This window comes from Maniola jurtina, chromosome 16, assembly GCF_905333055.1.
Source record: "Maniola jurtina chromosome 16, ilManJurt1.1, whole genome shotgun sequence".
In the NCBI taxonomy this organism is placed as follows: Eukaryota; Metazoa; Arthropoda; class Insecta; order Lepidoptera; family Nymphalidae; genus Maniola; species Maniola jurtina.
The window spans coordinates 8,111,331-8,130,249 of NC_060044.1; the positions used below are offsets into that span (position 1 = coordinate 8,111,331).

General features: G+C 38.0%; 1 protein-coding gene across 1 annotated transcript; it reads left to right on the top strand.

Annotated features, from left to right (window-relative positions):
- The first annotated feature begins 5,277 nt into the window (after positions 1 to 5,277).
- LOC123873276 (UDP-glucosyltransferase 2-like) lies at positions 5,278 to 12,633 on the top strand. Its single transcript, XM_045918064.1, has 4 exons — positions 5,278 to 6,337; positions 7,683 to 7,905; positions 8,780 to 8,996; positions 12,078 to 12,633. The coding sequence occupies exons 1-4, from the start codon at positions 5,516 to 5,518 to the stop codon at positions 12,391 to 12,393; spliced, it is 1,578 nt and encodes a 525-aa protein (XP_045774020.1). The 5' UTR covers positions 5,278 to 5,515; the 3' UTR covers positions 12,394 to 12,633.
- Positions 12,634 to 18,919: the final 6,286 nt, after the last annotated feature.

The following is an 18,919-nucleotide window of genomic DNA, read 5'->3' on the forward strand; positions in this document are numbered from 1 at the left end:
ATTTAACAAAAAAACTTTCAGGTGCGTTCTGAATTCAGCTTCAGCTTCGGTTACTTCGGTTTCGGCAGTTCTCCTATGGATCTCTCCATTTCTGGTTTGATCACGTACAAGAAACTCCGAGAATAGGAGAAGTCTCCATCGCCCGCTCAGTGACTCTCACGTAGAGGAAAATAATTTCCCCCGGCAAGGAAACATAAAGGAATCCGCACATACATAATAATATTATGAGAGAAATCAACTTAATATTATTATCATCGACCGAAAAGCCCATGATGAATTCCAATTTAGTACATCAATTGCCATTGCCACTAATTTCAGCTAACATATCTTTACAATGCGTAAATTAGACCACATTATTGATTATTGTCCGGAAAATGTATGCAAATCCGGATATTGCGAGTACCTAGTTAGTACCTACCTAGAGTTAGACATGTAGCCCAAAAGCGAAGTGTATCAATTAGCGTAAATAGTAGATACTCCGTAATTGTCTATGTCGATGCAGCCAATTAAACTATCGTCCGACACTGAACTGAAATTTCAACTAACGCCCCAAGCTGTAGCATAACGAGAGTTGGAAACAATAGCACATAATATAGGTACATGGTTTTGTGCTGTTTTCGAAAATGCATGGCCAAATAACTTTCCAGAATAATCCAAGTCTTGTTGTTTGTGTGGGAACTAATTTGGAATACGGTTATGTGCACATTTGAGGAAAACTTTGAAAATATATACCTATCTTTGACGGCTTAATTCGTTCGTCGGAGTATACTAGTCAAACCCATTCCGGGGCTCTTATTCAGTGGGCCTCTGCTCACGCGCGACGTGGCGCCCAGGAGAATACGAGTCGGATGGGTTTGACAAACGGATGAACCATGACAAGATAACAGAGAGACAGACACACTTTCGCATTTTAAATATTCTCATGACTAGTAATATACGTAGAGAATTCACGAATAAAAGAACATTGTAACATAGTTTTGATAAGGCGCTTAAAATGATTAGGTATAAACGAATAATACTTATAGTTATTTTCAAAACAAAGCGGTACCGCCAAGCGTTTTAGTGTTTCGGTACGGTGTCGTGTAGAAATAGAAACCAAAGGGGTATGGGTTTAATAAAAACTGCCAAGCCCCTTCCAGTTTATCCCACTTCCATCTTAGACTGCATCATCACTTACCACCAGGTGAGATTGCAGTCAAGGGCTAACCTGTATCTGAATTTAAAAAAAAAAAAAATTGTGTCCAATGGTTGAATTCAGATTTGAATCGCATTCGTCGTTGTTCTCAACAATCCGACCTCCACTGCTGGGCAGAATGTATCTCGTGTAAATATTTCCACACTCCACGTCTTGTACTGAACGAATCGTAGTCAATTTATCACGCACATTCAAATCGGAATTTCAGCAAATTGTCCGCGACTTTGACAAGAGGAACGAAATCTAAATACAGCCGTCAAACAACGTAAAAAATGAATAAAGCTATCGACGAAGAGGGAATAATTGAGAGGAGGCACAATCGAGATATGATGGATCTTACACCTCCGCCCTATCAAATCGCTCTTCAAAGGGTAAATCTATATTTAAGTGCTCCGAAGTTCCCGCTTGTAATTACATTTTTATATTGTTGAGGGTTTGGGACTCGTTCTAATGCTTTACAAATGTGAATATAATAGACAGGTTGAGTTGTGTTTCAGGTCTCCTTCCAACATTTTCGTGAAAAAGAAACTTTTTGTAACAAAGTTGGGGCCCTGTTTTTGTGGAGAGTTTTATATGAATGTCTAAATTGTCCGTGCGTATGTAAGTAGATAAGGGTTAATGTTTCAGCAAAGTTTAATCTACTGTGGTTACACTTACCCACTCTTTATCTATGTGGGTATGTTATTCGTGGTTGACGCAATCGCAGTAGCTTCATCATCATCAACAACCGATAGACGTTTACCGCTGGGCATAGGTCTCTTGTAGGGACATCCACACGCCACGGTCTTGCGCCGCCTGAATACAGCGACTCCCTACTACTCGCCTGATATCTTCCGTCCACCTAGTGGAGGGGTCTTCCAACGCTGCGCTTTCCGGTGCGAGGTCGCAATTACAGCACCTTGGGAAACCTATGTCGGTGTAGCTAATGGAACATTTGTTTCCGCTATCAGGCCTCGGTCAAAGAGACGCGGGGAGTTGCGCAAAGGATTGTGCATCGCGTGGCGGCGCATCTTGCGGTTATTTAGTTCACGGGGAAGTTGGTGGCGACGCGACGAGCCTGCATCGACAGTACCTATACAAGCATTCCTGCTGCACCGCACAACGTCCCGTGCCTCTAAACGAGGCTTTTAGGTACTTATTTATCAATGAATGAGGAGAACTCCTAATAGAATACTTACAATAGTCTTAATGATGACTCTAATATATATATCCCTTGGATATTAGAGTCATCATTAAGACTGTTAGTCTACAGCTAGTCAGAGCAATCATGCCTGAAGGGCGATAAGCGGGAGTGCCCCAACTACAAACGTCAATTAACAATTTTATCAGTGACATAACTGGACCTATGGTTTATAGCACTGAGTGACCTTAACCTGTGCTTATCCGTGACTTCAGTACCTAGTCTATACTAGACCGTACAAAAATAAAGTACTTAAGTCACGCATTTAAGCTTCACACGGATTTAGGTCACATGAGCTATAAATAAAAATCATCCTTATGCGACATTGGTGAATTGAACAAGTTTGTTTATTAATTTTGCGCGGCGTATAGCGTTAAGTCATGCGTGCAGTAATGGACTACTTAAGTCACACGCATCGTAATGGACCATTTTATTACATTGTGATATTAGTGTGTTTTTGCCTAATGCTTGATGAAGCAGACCCCAAACATTTTGCCCTTCCCGTGAACAATGTGAAAATCACAAAAATAAATCCACTTGTTTATTGATGTCATAAATAAAAGCTTTCCGTTATTCACTAACAAGAGCTTTTGTTGTCACAGTATCTGACAAATGACAATACATTGTTAACATTATTGACAGCTAATGACAAAGGTGTACTAGTTACTACACGGTGAACAAGTTACAAGGTAATAAGCAGGATAATTTTTATGATTTCTGTGCATGGTTTATAAAGAAGTGGCGAATAGCGAAGACATCGCGCTTACTCATAATATCCATACTTATTATAAATGCGAAAGAGTCTGTTTATCTATCAGTTTGCTAGCTTTCGATGGCCCATCTGTTTAACTGATTTTGATGGGTACAGAAGTAGCTTGCATCACGGAGACGGACATAGGCTACTTTTGTCCCTGAAAATCAAAGAGTTCCCACGAGCTTTTTTCAAAACTAAATCCAGTGAACGATTTCGAGGGCATCACCTAACTAGTAGGTAATAGCTTCCATCCATTCCATTTTATCCAAAATTTTTATCCCAGAAAGGCAAAGAGTTCCCACGGGATTTTAAAGACCGTAACCCACGTGGACGAAGTTGTGGGCATTTATTTCGTTATCCTTTCCAGGACATACCATCATGGCTATGTAGGCTCATCGAGGTGATTGGCTAACTCAGTGTTCAACACAGAATTATAACCACCGAGCTCATCTCATTTGACATTGGTTGGTTCTACATTGCTGCTCCTGACTGAGCGAAATGAAAATATTTTTCTAGAAAACCTTCAATGGTTTAAAATAAATGTCAAATAAGTGGTTATCATTCATCATTGGACACTGAGTTAGCGAATCAGCATGCCAGGATCACCTAAAACTTAAGCCTTTAATATAATTTGAAAAGGCTCTTATACAAATTGTTTCGCAATTTGATATCAAGTTTCAATGGGACGGCGCGGAGGGATGGACGCCGGACGGGCCTGAAGAATCTAATGATTAGTAGGTATGTGTGGTGTCCATTGTTTCGTAGCCAAATTAGTAACGGTCGGCCGCCTGGGAATAGTTTTCAGTCTACAGAATTCCCGCTTGGAAAAGCGTACCTACCTATACTGAAACGTGTTTCAAGTAGATGTACGACAACCGTAATAGTTTCAGTGGTGAAGTTTAGTTAAATTAGTTTAAAATTTTCCTTGAACATTGTGGTCTGTGTAGGATTTTTTTTTCGAGTTGTAGGGAAGATACAAAACGGCGTCCAGAATATTATCCAAATTATTATCTGTGGCATGAAGTCCTTGTTTTAAGAATCAGATAGGCAAATGGGTTTTTGGTAAAAACAAAATTTCCCCTTTTTTAGGGCATCACTTTGTTGCCTTTCTGTCTGTCCGTCTGGCGTGTCTATCAAGAAACCCTATAGGGTACTTCCCGTTGACCTAGAATGATGAAATTTGGCAGGTAGGTAGGTCTTATAGCACTAGTAAAGGAAAAACTGAAAACCGTGAATTTGTAGCTATATCACCAAAAAAAAATAATGTGCTTCAATTTTCAAAGTAAGTTAACTAAGTATACCAAGTGAGGTATCATATGAAAGGGTTTACCTGTACATTCTAAAACAGACTTTTATGTGTTTTTATGCATAATAGTTTTTGATTTATCATGCAAAATGTTGGAAAAAATACCCGAATACTTGACCAGTTATTTTTAATAAAGTTCGCGTAAAAAGCAATGAGTTCGATTCCTAGCTAATCATTCTGCTAAGAAAGACCACTTTCTGCCTGTGGAGAATCCCGATACTCCAAGTTTGGAAGTGTTAATTACATAATTAAATATAACTACGTAAAATAAGTTCATGAACTCTTACCTGGCATGTCCGTTAAATAGCTGATAGGCAAACAATGATATTAAATTATGCGCATTTTATAAATAATAATTTAATAATTAGGAACCCGTTGCGCATCGATAAGAATTAATTAGATACAGTCTACTTTCTTTGATATAGTACCTACAAATACAATTCAATATACCTATAGATTAAGTATAGATGTTAAGAGTTAGGAAGATAATTATATTCCCCCCAACTTAGGTTCCTATCGCTCTTTGTTTACTAACATTTTCATATTTCCGATACTTAATAAAAAAAAGATAGACATTGTCATTATTAGCTTCTACACCTACTAATAAATAATAATGAACTCCACATACCTAACTACTTACCCAAAACACAACGCAACCTTAGAATAACCACCCGAAACGCAACCTCATAATTTAGAACAAAGTAGACAGCTTAGGAGGTAGTAGAAGTAAGAGTACGTGTAGGTACCTAAGCTAGAACCATAACCGTAAAGGTAGGTAGTACTTACTAGCTAGGTATTATGACACTATAATATGTAAACAAACAACCAAAGCATTGGTGATATTATTTTTTATTGCGTAGGTAGTTAAAAAACATTATAACAGGGAAATCGGGGTCACGTTCAATGACACCGCACGCAGTCACCGAATATTTCTGTGTCTTACGACACTACCGCACCGTCAGTGGAACGATTACCTCATAGCATCTACCTATTATTAGTTGGATACACAAGCTTCCATCAATGCCGCCTGCCGGCATGCCCTAGTAACCACGGAGCCGCGCCGCAACACGAACGTACGAAATGTCAAAACCCGCAGTCCTCGTGTGTTATTTCGTGGCGCAAATACTCGCCGCGCAAGCCTACAGAATACTCGGAATATTCCCGTCCCTGGACCGGAACAATTACCTCACGTACCGCGGATTGTTTCGGGAACTGGCGAATCGGAACCACGAAGTGACCCTTATAAGCCACTTTCTATTGCCCGACGCGCCGGCCGGCTATCGAGATGTACAGCTCAGTGAGAATCATATCTACAAAGGACTGTCGTTCGAATCTGTTATAGTGAATGAAATATCGCGAGTGCCTTTCGAGACGTTACGGTCGACTAAAGTTGGAAACGACGACTGCAAGACGCTTATGAATAATCATGACGTACTCCACATGATAAGAACTCGTCCTCGATTCGATGTGATAATCGTGGAATCTTACAATAGCGATTGCGCGCTTGCTTTGGCGGCAAATTTGAGTGCACCATACATCGCGTTCAACCCTCAGCCGCTCCATCCATGGCATTACAGCAGATTAGGGATTAATTTCAATCCCGCGTATGTTCCCCAATCGTTGCTACCGTACGGAAAACAGCCGTGGTTTTTTGACCGTGTGAAAAGCTTCGTGCTGTATTATATCAGCAACTGGGTGTATTACATCGGATCGCAGTTGACGGATCACGTGTACCTGTATAAGTATTTAGGGGACGATCTGGCGGCTCTGGAGAGCATAGCGTCGAACGCGAGCGTCGTGTTTGTAAACACGCACAAATCAGTTTTCGGTGGCGTTGTGCGCCCTGATAATGTTGTGGATGTTGGAGGGATTCACATTAGACCCCCGAAGATTATACCCACGGTATGTTGAACGGGAAATTTTATTACAGTACTTACCCACTTGTATTTTAAAACAAAACTCGTTATGTGTGGCATGTTCAACACACTGAAGCTATCTACTATAACAATATATAAATATAAAAATAGGTATAAATATAAATTAGGAAACCACCTACAATATACCCACATCACTACTTTGTATAGATTTGCCAAAAATATGACTTGAATTTAAATTAGTTTTTCCTAAAATTATTGAAGATAATAACATATTATGTATTATGTAGGTAGGTACCATTATTTATAGAACCTACGGTAACAAGATCGAATATTACATATTTCTTTGCCAACTTTTTAACACAAAAGGCCACAACAAGCAAAGCCATGGTTTTCGTTTGTTTTGATAACATTATTGTAGAATCGAAATTAATATGCCTACCTGCTTTAGGTCAAGTAGGAACCAAAAACAAGTTTACCGTCAGCTGTCAGCAGTTTCCTACTTGCATTTGTATCGAACCGAGTTGAATATAGTGAATAATTTACCGGTCGCTACTCGCTTATCATTGCAAACAAGTTTAAAGTCATTGAAATTCGACCATTGTTTGTTAAGAGCTCCGAGAAAATGATGAATTGCTTTTTGTATTGTTTTACTTAATCGAAATTTAAAAAATACCCATTATGATTTCTTTATACAAATTGAAATTCCACGAGACCATGAACCAGCAAAGACAACAGGTTGCAAAACCCACTGATAATAATAAACCAACAACTGAAAAGGAAAACTCTACTGTAGGTACCTATAATGAATGTTTGATTACAATCTTTTCCAATAGACTTAATGAAGATAGATAGATTTTTTTTATATTTTATTAATTGATCGTCATTCAAATGATCCATATTAATTTATCAAACTACTAGATGATGCATTCGTTTTCGTTCACGTGATTTAGATTTATATAAATCCCGTGGGAACTCTTTGATTTCCCGGGATAATCTTCGATCTTTAGCTATTATCTATGAAAAAATAGCGGTTATCCGTAGCTCTGTTGTGCCATGATTGTAGGACCAAAAAACAAAAATCGGCCAAGTGCGAGTTGGACTCAAACAAGAAGGGTTTCGACCATCGTACAAGAAAAACACTTTTTCTTTCATGGCGGCCATTTTGTCATTATTTGCTGTTATAGCGGCAATAGAAATACATATTCTGTAATTTCAACTCTCTATTATGGTTCACGAGATACAGCCTGCTGACAGACAGACGGACGGACTGCGGAGGCTTAGTAATAGGGTCCTGTTGGCACTCTTCGGGTACGGAGCCCTGAAAAACACATTTTCGCATTTATAATATTAGTAGTGGTTATATGTTTCAGGAAATCGAGCGGTTCATAAACGAAGCGGAACATGGTGTAATATACGTGAACTTGGGCTCCACTGTCAAGGACTCCACAATGCCCATCGAGAAGTTAAACGAGCTGGTCGCAACATTCAGGAGATTGCCTCTCAGAGTGCTTTGGAAGTGGGATGGAGCCAATTTGGAGAATCTGCCAAGAAACATTATGACTATGAAATGGCTGCCACAGTATGATATCTTGAGTAAGTTTTGAAATATTTGTTACAGTCGTCTTTACCTTCTTGATTTAAGTTATTATTTGACTAGATTAAGAGGGATCTCTCCGTCACTCGCTCCATACAAACGTATGGAGCGAGTGAGTTCGTCTTTCATTGGAATACTAACCAATCATACTCTATGGAATTTTGTAGAAACGTTCCGGGAACTAATATCTATGCCTGTGGTTTTCCAGATTTCCGTTAAAATATTCGGTTTCAAAGTAACGCGGTCTTAAAAATTCACATACAAATTTTTGAGCCCCTGTAATTTTAAAACTACATATTTTTAGAAAAATCTAAAACACCACAGGCACAGATACTAGTTTTTAGAATATGTCTGCAAAATATCATGGACTTTGGTTGCTTAATATTCAAATGAAATTGGAACTACGATTGTATGAAGCGAGTGACGGAGAGAGCCCGGTTAACAGATGGGCCGTGAAAAGTGCATGCTCCTTAATTTAAGGTGAAAAGCTAGCAGATGGGCACACTGGCACAATTTTTCATTTATAACTATACTAAGTACATCCCAAAGAGTGTCTGCCTAATATTATTACAAATTATAATTTTTTCAGTAGTAAAGACACTATTTCAATTTTGTAAGTAATAATTAGCCGACGTCAATTTTCATATTCTTGACTTTTCTGCTATCGTGATCAGATTGACTTTCGCAGTATTACGATGACTAGTGTTACGCCTTTCACTTCAGAAAGTATAAGAACAGGTACTTTTGTAGTGAAAGCATACTAAGTAGTTAGTGATTTTTACAATGCGGCATGAAAATGCAAATGAAAACCGGCAGCATAACTGGATATTATCAGCAATAACACAATTAAAATCAATTTTGTTATAATTTCAGAGCACGACAACGTGAAAGCCTTCGTGTCACACGCTGGAATCCTCAGCATCATTGAAGCATTGGATGTTGGCATACCAGTCGTAGCTATACCCTTATTCGGAGATCAGTACGGTAACGCTGCTGCCCTGGTAGATGCAGGAGTGGCAACTATTGTAACATTCGACAGCTTGCGGAAAGAATTGCTATTGGATGCAATGAATGAAGTTTTGGATCCAATGTGAGTTTAAAAACTAGAATGACTTAGCAGCACAACAAAATGCAGGAATAAGTAGTAGGTACCAAGTACCCTAGTTTCCTGTCGACAAACAATATGGCAATGCCTACTCTGACAGGTGGCCATAGTTATATGAGGACCTCCAACAAGTACGAAAAGCATTGCTATATTCAATTACATACGTAAGAAAGTGAAGACTCAAACTGCGACACTTGGAGTCACATATTGAGCGCTATCTCTTCTACTCTTGAACGTTTTGTATCTTCTATCTTACTCATTACAGATTATAAATTTTGTATACTATTTAACCCCCGACCCAAAAAGAGGGGTGTTATAAGTTTGACGCGTGTATCTGTGTATCTGTCTGGGGCATCGTAGCTCTTAAACTAATGAACCGATTTCAATTTAGTTTTTTGTTTGAAAGGTGGCTTGATCGCGAGTGTTCTTAGCTATAATCCAAGAAAATCGGTTCAGCCGTTTGAAAGTTATCAGCTCTTTTTTAGTAACTGTAACCTTCACTTGTGGGGGGTGTAACTTAACAGGGATTCAATAAAGTTTTTGATCCAGCATGTGTATTGTGTATAATAAAGGAGTAGGTATACTTAGGTATGTTGGATACAAAACGTTGAATGTACTTTGACCTAGATGCAATATCAACTACTTCCACTTTGACGCTTAGTAGCTAAACTTGATGAATATTACACACTACTCTGCTTAACGATATTTGATGTTGCGATAATTTTGTATTAGAGTCAAATATTGGAATAAAAATAAGCTTCAATCCCGGAACGTTACGAAAATAAACAATATCAAGGTCTTTCCTAGCTTCGTAAATCGTATAAAAGAAAATATTGTTGATAGGTACACGGTTTTACTTTTAGAACACACGTTTATTTTACTATCTAATCAATTATAGTCAAAGGTCCTCTCTCCTCAAGGTTTATGTGGGCGTTACCACTGCCAATTCAGGAATGAGGAGTTTGAAATCGAAGTTCCTTGTCAAATCGATATTTCTTCCACAATATCGATTCCGACAGATCCGAACCTACCTACAATTCGATCTAGGAAGTGGTCAGTAGATATAGGTAATCTGCAGCATCAGGATCGAGGAATAAACATAGAATCAGGAGTTCACATACCTACTGTTACATTGAATATTTTCATAATGATTCTAATGAATGAAATTCGTGTGAATTCCATTACAAAAAATCCAACACAATATCATCAAACAAAGAAACTGAAGATCATCATCATCAAAAAATCATCATCATAACAAATCGCCGGCCCACTACTGATTACGGGTCTCCTAACGGAATAAGAAGGATTTAGTCTCTAGTCCAGCTTGCCAAATGTGGATTGGCGAACGTCACACACCTTTAAGAATATCATGGAAAAATGTCAGGCATGCAGGTTTCCTTGCATTTTCCTTGCAATGTTTATTGTCTCTGTTAACAGTGTCTTAAAAAGTCAAAGTTAAAGTGTCAGTTCCTTAAAAAGAAAGTGATAAGTATTTTTAATAGCTTAAAACGCACACGACTCTTAAAAGTTGAAAGAGCAAATTGAACCCCAGAGCGCCAGAATAAGAGGTTGAAGTCCTGTAGTATGAGTACTAGACTGTCATCGATTATTTTAAAGTAAAGACATACCTAACTGTTTAAAAACTAGCTAGTTATAATTTATTACGTGAAAACGTAGGGTACTTTTCCATAGACAAGTGTGACATAAGCATGAAAGTGTAAAGTAACGTGTTAAGACACGAGTAGGCACTTGCATAAACTCTTGGAAGGCTTTGATATAACACTTCACAAATACTTCTCACGCCCCCGTGAGTGTTGGAAGAGAAAAAGAAAATAACTATATTGACGTGCATTTAGTTTCTAAGGCCATATTAAATAAGCTAAAGGTGCCATTAAAATTTTTAAAACTAGTCTAGTAGGGTCCCGTAGTCATGCTTATAAAAACCATCTTATCCTACACAAGATGATGCTCGTGAGTCGTGACATCATCAGCGTGGACAAACAAGCAAAAACAATAACTTTATTTATATGTTAAAAAATAATTCTTCTTTTCGATATAACTAATAAAATTATCAATGTGAAAGTTTGAATGTCTGAATGTTTGTTACTCTTTAACGCCACAATGACTGAACCAATTTGAAACGCAGATAGCTTAGACCCTGAATTGACACATGATATGCTACTTTCTATCCCGGAAAATCAGAGTTTCCACGGAATTTTTAAAAAACGCGGACGAAGTTGCCGGCATCATCTCATAAAAATATAGATTTAGAAAACTCAATGAGTGAAAAACAAATAAGATGGAAAGAATTTCCAATAACCGTATTTTCTCTGGGCCCATAGATTACGAAAGGCAATCCGTTCGATCAGTGAAATCTGCTGGACCAGTTACGAATCAGAGCGAGAACCGTATCCATTTTCTCGCTCGTCGCTCGTAGTACACTCTTAGGTACCTACTCGTAAATCGCGCAAGATCAAGCGCTAGGTACCAAATACCAATAATCCTAACCGTTTAAGCTGTAGGTACGGATTTAGACAACCCGGAAAAAATTGCTTTAGTAGGTATAGATATACCATACTTAACTCAATCTTAGGCGAATTGAGAGTAGTTTTTCCTATTATCTTAATTTTTATGGGATTTTTGTCCTACACAGACACGCCAGTCCCATCGTAGCCTAAATTACAATCCAAATTATTTCATACAACTAAAGAAATATTATCTAGGTAGGTAGGTACTGCTTATGCAAAAAAGAGTAGGGTTTTACAGATCCCCAATAAATGCCTACATAATTATTATTACTATCGTAAAAAAGTCCATTAATGGCCAATTATCCTGCACTCTGCAAAATGCAAAGCTCTCTTTAGAGACTTTAGAGTCTAGATAGTTTATCAGTTTTTTTTTTTGCTTTTATAACAACCACACATACTATACAATGTAGGTAGGTACTTATATATTTTACACCAATGAAAATATATATAAGTACTTATAACAATAAACCTTGTCACGTTATGGTTATTATGAGCTGTAATTACATATCAATTTAAAGTTGAAAAATGTTATTTTCAGGTGGCAACAACGCGCAAAACTTGTTTCTCGAATCTGGCACGACCGTCCAATGTCCCCTCTCGAGAGCGCTATCTACTGGATCGAGTATGTAGCCCGATACAACGGAGCGCCAAACTTAGTGGCGGCATCTGCAAGCGTTCCATGGTACCAGCAAATGCAACTGGATGTTTTGGCCTTCGTCGGCCTCGTAGCTTATATTCTTCTGTACGTTTTGTACAAAATATTGAGCGTATGCTGCTGCTGCTGTTGTCAGATCGAACCACCAACAGAAGAATTAACTCAAGAAAGAAGGCAGAAAGCTGTTAAGTTTGAATAATGAACTGTTTATATTTAGACGCTATCAAATTAAAGAGGATTGATTTAAGTTCGTTGTTCTGTGAATAGAACGAAGTAAGATCTGATTTTTTTTCGTTTTGTAGCTTGAGTTGCAAAATTTTGGCAACGGCTTTAATACAAAATATTAATCTTAATGTGCATAGATACTTAACTGTAAAAATGTGACTACATAGACTGGTGACTTGATTTAGGTATTTATTAATAAATATTTATAGTGGTTTTTGTATATTTTTACCTAATTACCGTAGTTGCAGACCTATATGAAATTAGTTATTTAGCGGTAGGTAGGTACCTACGCTTAGGGCTCTTGTGCATAAGGTAGTCCGATCGGAATCCAAGAAAATACGAATCGATACCGATTTTACCCGTAACGGGATTATAATACATGAAAGTTTGCATGGAGGTCCGTCTTTTTCAAGTTAAATCTATGAAAATTTGTATTTGGGCTTTCGCGAAAAAAATGAAGATGTAAGTAGGCACCTGCCTAGGTAGGTAGGTGTTTCAGGATTTTAGAAAATTTCCCCTCTCACCGATTTTCAAAAACTCTACTCGAGCGAAGCCGGGGTGACTCAGCTAGTCGAGGATAAAATTATTCGTGAGGTCATCGAGAAAATCTTCTGCTGTTAAGCAGATATATTATTGAGTATAATTTTATTATTTCTTCAACTTCAAGTTAATCCTGATCTCATCTTTAAGATTTGTCTAGCTCATGTAAATATTTTTATTTTATATTATTATACTTACTAAGATCATAATCAAAAGTCACAGATATTACAATAGAAGAGCGATTACTTTTTATCGACAGTTTTGTTACCCGTGATATCATTTCTTAAACAAAGGTAATTAAAACTACATGATTAATATTTTTCCGTAAGAACGTCGTCAATCGAAACGCCGTCCCTGGTTGCCCGTGGGCCAAAGGTGCCCATCAAGTTGGCAGCACTTTTGGACCAGGTAGGCCCCAGAGCGCAGATAGCACCCTCTTTCCCTTAGATGACACAAGTATGACAATGAAATCATTTTTACCAGCTCATTCAAAGGTTTTAGCAATGTTTTCGAATTACGGTGTTTCGGGTCTAACACAAGCAATCCACCACGGAGTGCCTGTTATCGGGATGCCTGTGTTTGGCGATCAACCTGCGGCCGTAGAAGAAAGTAGTTTGATAGTTTAAATACTATATAAAACACGCACTGCTTAGGGTTTACAATCGATAATTTATTGAATCACACACTGTCTGCTTTGTACAATAATTATCCAAAAGTCCAACTGAATTTTACAAAAACAAACACTGCTCCTCTCACGCGTAGTCATCTTGACAGTTCATAGCCATCTAGATTTGCATGGCCATCTAGAGTGTGCATAGACATCTAGAGTAGGCGTAATGCTGACTGCTTCACCGCTCGCCCCGTCCGATCGCCACCGACAGCAGCCGAGACACCTTCCATTCCATAGTAGCGACGCCGCGCGTCACATCGGCCATCCTACAAAGTGAATACCACCAGGTATTCACAGCGTGTATTAGTGGAGAATTAAATAGCTAACATAATTAGGTAAAAATACAAATTTGACCAGATCGGACTGAAAGTCAGATATTTAATGTTCCAGAAGATCTAAATACTGAAAATGATTATGTAAATGAACAGATTTGATCAGATCAGACTGAAAGTCAGATATTCAACTTTCCAGAAGATCTAAAAGCTAAAATAATTATGTAAATATACAGATTTGAACAGATCGGACTAAAAGTCGGGTATGCAATTTGCCAGAAGATCTAAATACTTAAATTAATATGTAAACGAACAAATTTGACCAGATCGGACTGAAAGTCAGGTTTCAGCTTTCCAGAAGATCTATAAGATCTTGCGTATCTACAATGTCAGCTTCAATATCAGAATCTATGCTTTTGTATAACCGTAATGTATCAGAAGCAACTACCGCTACAGACATTTTGTAGCCTGCCATTGCTTTACCCTTCGAATTTGATATCAATCACTCCAAAATTACCTAAACTTGCGTTACTTTGCATACTCAGCATAAATATGATCTATTTTGCGATCAAATCAGTGTCAGAATTACTGGAAACATTATTCCACAAACATATTCTCCCTTGTTATATTTTACTCGCGCTTTTCCTTTTTGTGGTGCTGTCTGCTTCCGAGGTATTACTCATTTCTGAAACTAAACTCTCCTTGTGGATGGACACGAGTTCATATGGCATGAATTTTGTCGTATCTTGAACTGTTTGGTAGATTCCGATAACTATTTCAGTACTCGCTCTTATCGCATCTTATAGCTTTCCCTTTACTCGTTCAACTCAATGATTGGCACATAGAGCAGCAATAATGATCAAAGTGTGATGAATCTTATGCGTTGTACACAAAACTTCAAAATATCCACTGGCAAAAGAATTACCGCGGTCAGATAGTATTGAGTTTAGTTATAGAGTATATTCTGCCAAACATCTTACCATAACTTCCCTTCTTATCAGATAGTTCAGATAGGTACTGGCATATTTCTTGATAAAACGTGTCATGCGGGAAAACAGAAGTCAGTCTCACCACATTTCATAGCCCAGTACGACCTACGTCATCATAAAACATTTTCACGATTCACCATCGAGCATCTTTAGACACATCAAGCCGTTCACTATTTAATGTATTCCTTTAAATGCATCCATCTCCGACACAATATCCCTCACATTATTAGGCTTTTTGGTTCACAAGTGACTGTAGATAGACTGAAGTTTTTCATCTTGGAGCTGGGCTGACAGAAACTAGTCTTCAGTATTTGTCACAGCTGAGATCCCAGAAACTGGATTCCCACTCAGTGCATCGACAGTTTTATACTGGTTCTCAGTTTACAACCTACCTCCATAACATAATTCTGAAATTGGATCCACCAACGAACAATTTACTAAATCTCTTTTGGTACAGCTGAACAATCAGTTATGACTTCGAAACGGACTCCAGTCATATAAATCTTAAAGCGTTTCAACAACTCGACCATCACCGGACTTATAATTCGTATTCGTTGTCCCTCTACGAAAATATATCACTGGTTTAAACTCGCCAGTAGGTTTTCTTTGTAAGAGAATGCCAAACCAGTTGTAGTACAAAATTTCAGTTCATTAACCTCGATATTAAAAAAAATCTTTAAAGTCTATGTCAATATCTTAGAACAAGATGTCAAAATCTGATAAATTTGATTTCAGAATCTTAAACTCCATTTAAAATGTTAAACTCAATCTCAAAATCTTAAACTCAAACCAAAATCTTAATCTCATCATTATTGTGGCATACCTAGCCAAAGTTGTCAAAGTACATTCATAGTTCCATCATGGCACACATAACCGAATTCATCATCGAATATAATACAATACAATTTTAATTTTTTTTTAAATCACTATAACGTATAGTACGGTACACACAAATGCATTCGCAGCATACATAACTGCATACATAAATTGTGGCACACATAACTCGTGCTCGCGGCACCCATCAATCACACTTGTAGCATACTATGAATATATTTCCTTTAAATAGCGGCACACATAATCTGCTATCACCATTCGTCTTCTTCTTAGCGGAGATAATGAAACGTTCGACTGAAATTTCTTAGTTACTCCCGCGTCTAACAAATCTTTAAACTTAACCCGCACTATACTCGGTTCAGCCTTCGTAAACCTATATGGTTTGTGAATGGTTTGTTTTGGATAAATTGGTTCCTCCAAGATCCTTTGTGTCGGCTGCGAAACAATCTCCATATTCAATAAGTAACTTATATAGTCTTCACTGATTCTGTCCTACTTAATCACCAATTTCAAATTCGGAGAGCGGCGTATTTGCAACCTTGCGAGCTCGAAGATACGCAACCGTCTGTTCCAGTGCTAGATCATATTATATACTGACAATGTGTATTTCCCTATGAAGTAGATAATCGATTGGGTTTCAAAATGTTCTGCAGTCCGTTCTGGTAATATCAATTCAGGCACGATATAAAATAAAATCTAAAATGAGATAAGAAACAAATTCTATATGAAGGTATCAGAATCAGAATACAAAATTTCCAGAAAGTACACAAAATATATAGTACATAAAACGGAATGTAACTACATAGTATAATAAACAGCATAAGTCGAACTTGAAAGCGGTTAGTTTCAGTTTTGTAAATATGTGAGGCAGAATCCAGATAAAATAAATAAAATCAGAATCAGAATCAGATTTGAAGTCTGAGGTGGAACAGAACAGAAGACGTTCAGATTAGAACCAGTTGGTATCGGGATTGGTTCCAGATAGAAAACGGTATCAGATTAGAATCGCCATCGGATCAGAATCGGTGTCACATCAGAATCATTATCAGAACAGAATCGGCATTGGACCAGCATCGTCTCAGAGTCAATATCAGATCAGAACGATATCGGATTATAGTCAGTATCAGTATTGGTTAGGGATCAGTATCAGATCAGAATCGGTATTGGAGCAGGATCGCTGTCGCATCAAAGTCAGTATTATATCAGAATGATATTGGATTATATCCAGTATTGCAACAGTATCAGTATCGGATAGAAATCAGTATCAGATCAGAATCGGTATTGGATCAAGATCGGTATCACATCAAAGTCAGTATCAGATCAGAACGATAACAGATTATATCAGGTGTCACATTAGTATCAGTGTCGGATAGGAATCAGGATCGTTATTGCATCAGAGTCAGTGTCAAATCAGAATGATATCAGATTATGTCCAGTATCGCATCAGTATTGGATAAGAATCAGTATCAGGTCAAAATCGGTATCGGATCAAGATCAGTATCGCATCAGAATCAGAACAGAACGATATCCGATTAGATCCAGTATCGCATCAGTATCAGTATGGGATAGAAGTCCGTATCAGATCAGAGTTGGTATCGGATCAAGATCGATATCGCATCAGAATCAGTATCAGATCAGTACGATATCGATTAGATCCGGTATCGCATCAGTATCAGTATAGGATAGAAGTCCGTATCAGATCAGAGTTGGTATCGGATCAAGATCGATATCGCATCAGAATCAGTATCAGATCAGTACGATATCGATTAGATCCGGTATCGCATCAGTATCAGTATGGGATAGAAGTCCGTATCAGATCAGAGTTGGTATCGGATCAAGATCGGTATCGCATCAGAATCAGTATCAGATCAGTACGATATCGATTAGATCCGGTATCGCATCAGTATCGGTATCGTAAAGGAATCGGTAACAGGTCAGAATCAGTATCGGATCAGCATCCAAAACAGAATTTCAGATTAGACAGAACACAGAACAGACAGATAATTCAGATTCAGAAAACAGAACAGACAGATAATTCAGATACAGAAAACAGAAGCTCAAGGCCAACAGACAGATTAAATAAAATAAAAAATTACATGCCTTAGTTTTCTCGTCCTGAAGAGGACTCGATTCGTCACCCTTCACCCTTTCCGTATTGTTATTCACCAGTTTACATGGTACAGCGCGTATAATTATTTCGCCCTTCTGCCATAATACATCCTCTCGTCCATGTTATAAAGTATCATAGTTACGTATATTTCAGACTTCCTTTTGAATTAACTATAGATTGACCTAAAGTGTGTCCATATCAGCTTCTTCATTTAATCAATTTTAGCCAGCCAGTTTTCCACATTCTTTAGCGACAAAAGCTGTTCGAGTAATTCATCAAAATCAGAAGAATTGAAGAAATTGATGGTGCATTGTCGTTTATTCGTTCCACATAAAATATCCATCACTATCCATAGGAATTGACGACAATCGGAGTTCTAAGTAGGTAACCCATGTGAACGCACTTCCTTTGTTTACCATTGATCACTTCATTTTTGGATATTACTGACCACGTCCCACTTCTGAATATAAAACACGCACTGCTTAGGGTTTACAATCGATAATTTATTGAATCACACACTGTCTGCTTTGTACAATAATTATCCAAAAGTCCAACTGAATTTTACAAAAACAAACACTGCTCCTCTCACGCGTAGTCATCTTGACAGTTCATAGCCATCTAGATTTGCATGGCCATCTAGAGTGTGCATAGACATCTAGAGTAGGCGTAATGCTGACTGCTTCACCGCTCGCCCCGTCCGATCGCCACCGACAGCAGCCGAGACACCTTCCATTCCATAGTAGCGACGCCGCGCGTCACAACTAGTTATAGTTGATGAGATGACCAAAGAAGCTTTCTTGAAAAAAATTGAAATCGTATTAAATCCAGAGTGAGTTTTTCATTAATATTCTGTACACGATGAATGGTTTAAAAATCCCGTGGGAACTCTGTAGGTGCAGATATAATAGGTGTAGATAAAAGAAATAGGTGATGCCCGCGACTTCGTCTACATGGATTTAGGTTTTTAAAAATCCCATGGGAAATCTTTAATTTTCCGGGACAAAATGTAGCCGTAAGAAATGTCCGATCTCTGTACCTTTCATCAAAATCGGTCAAGCGGATGGGCCGTGAAACATAGCAGATAG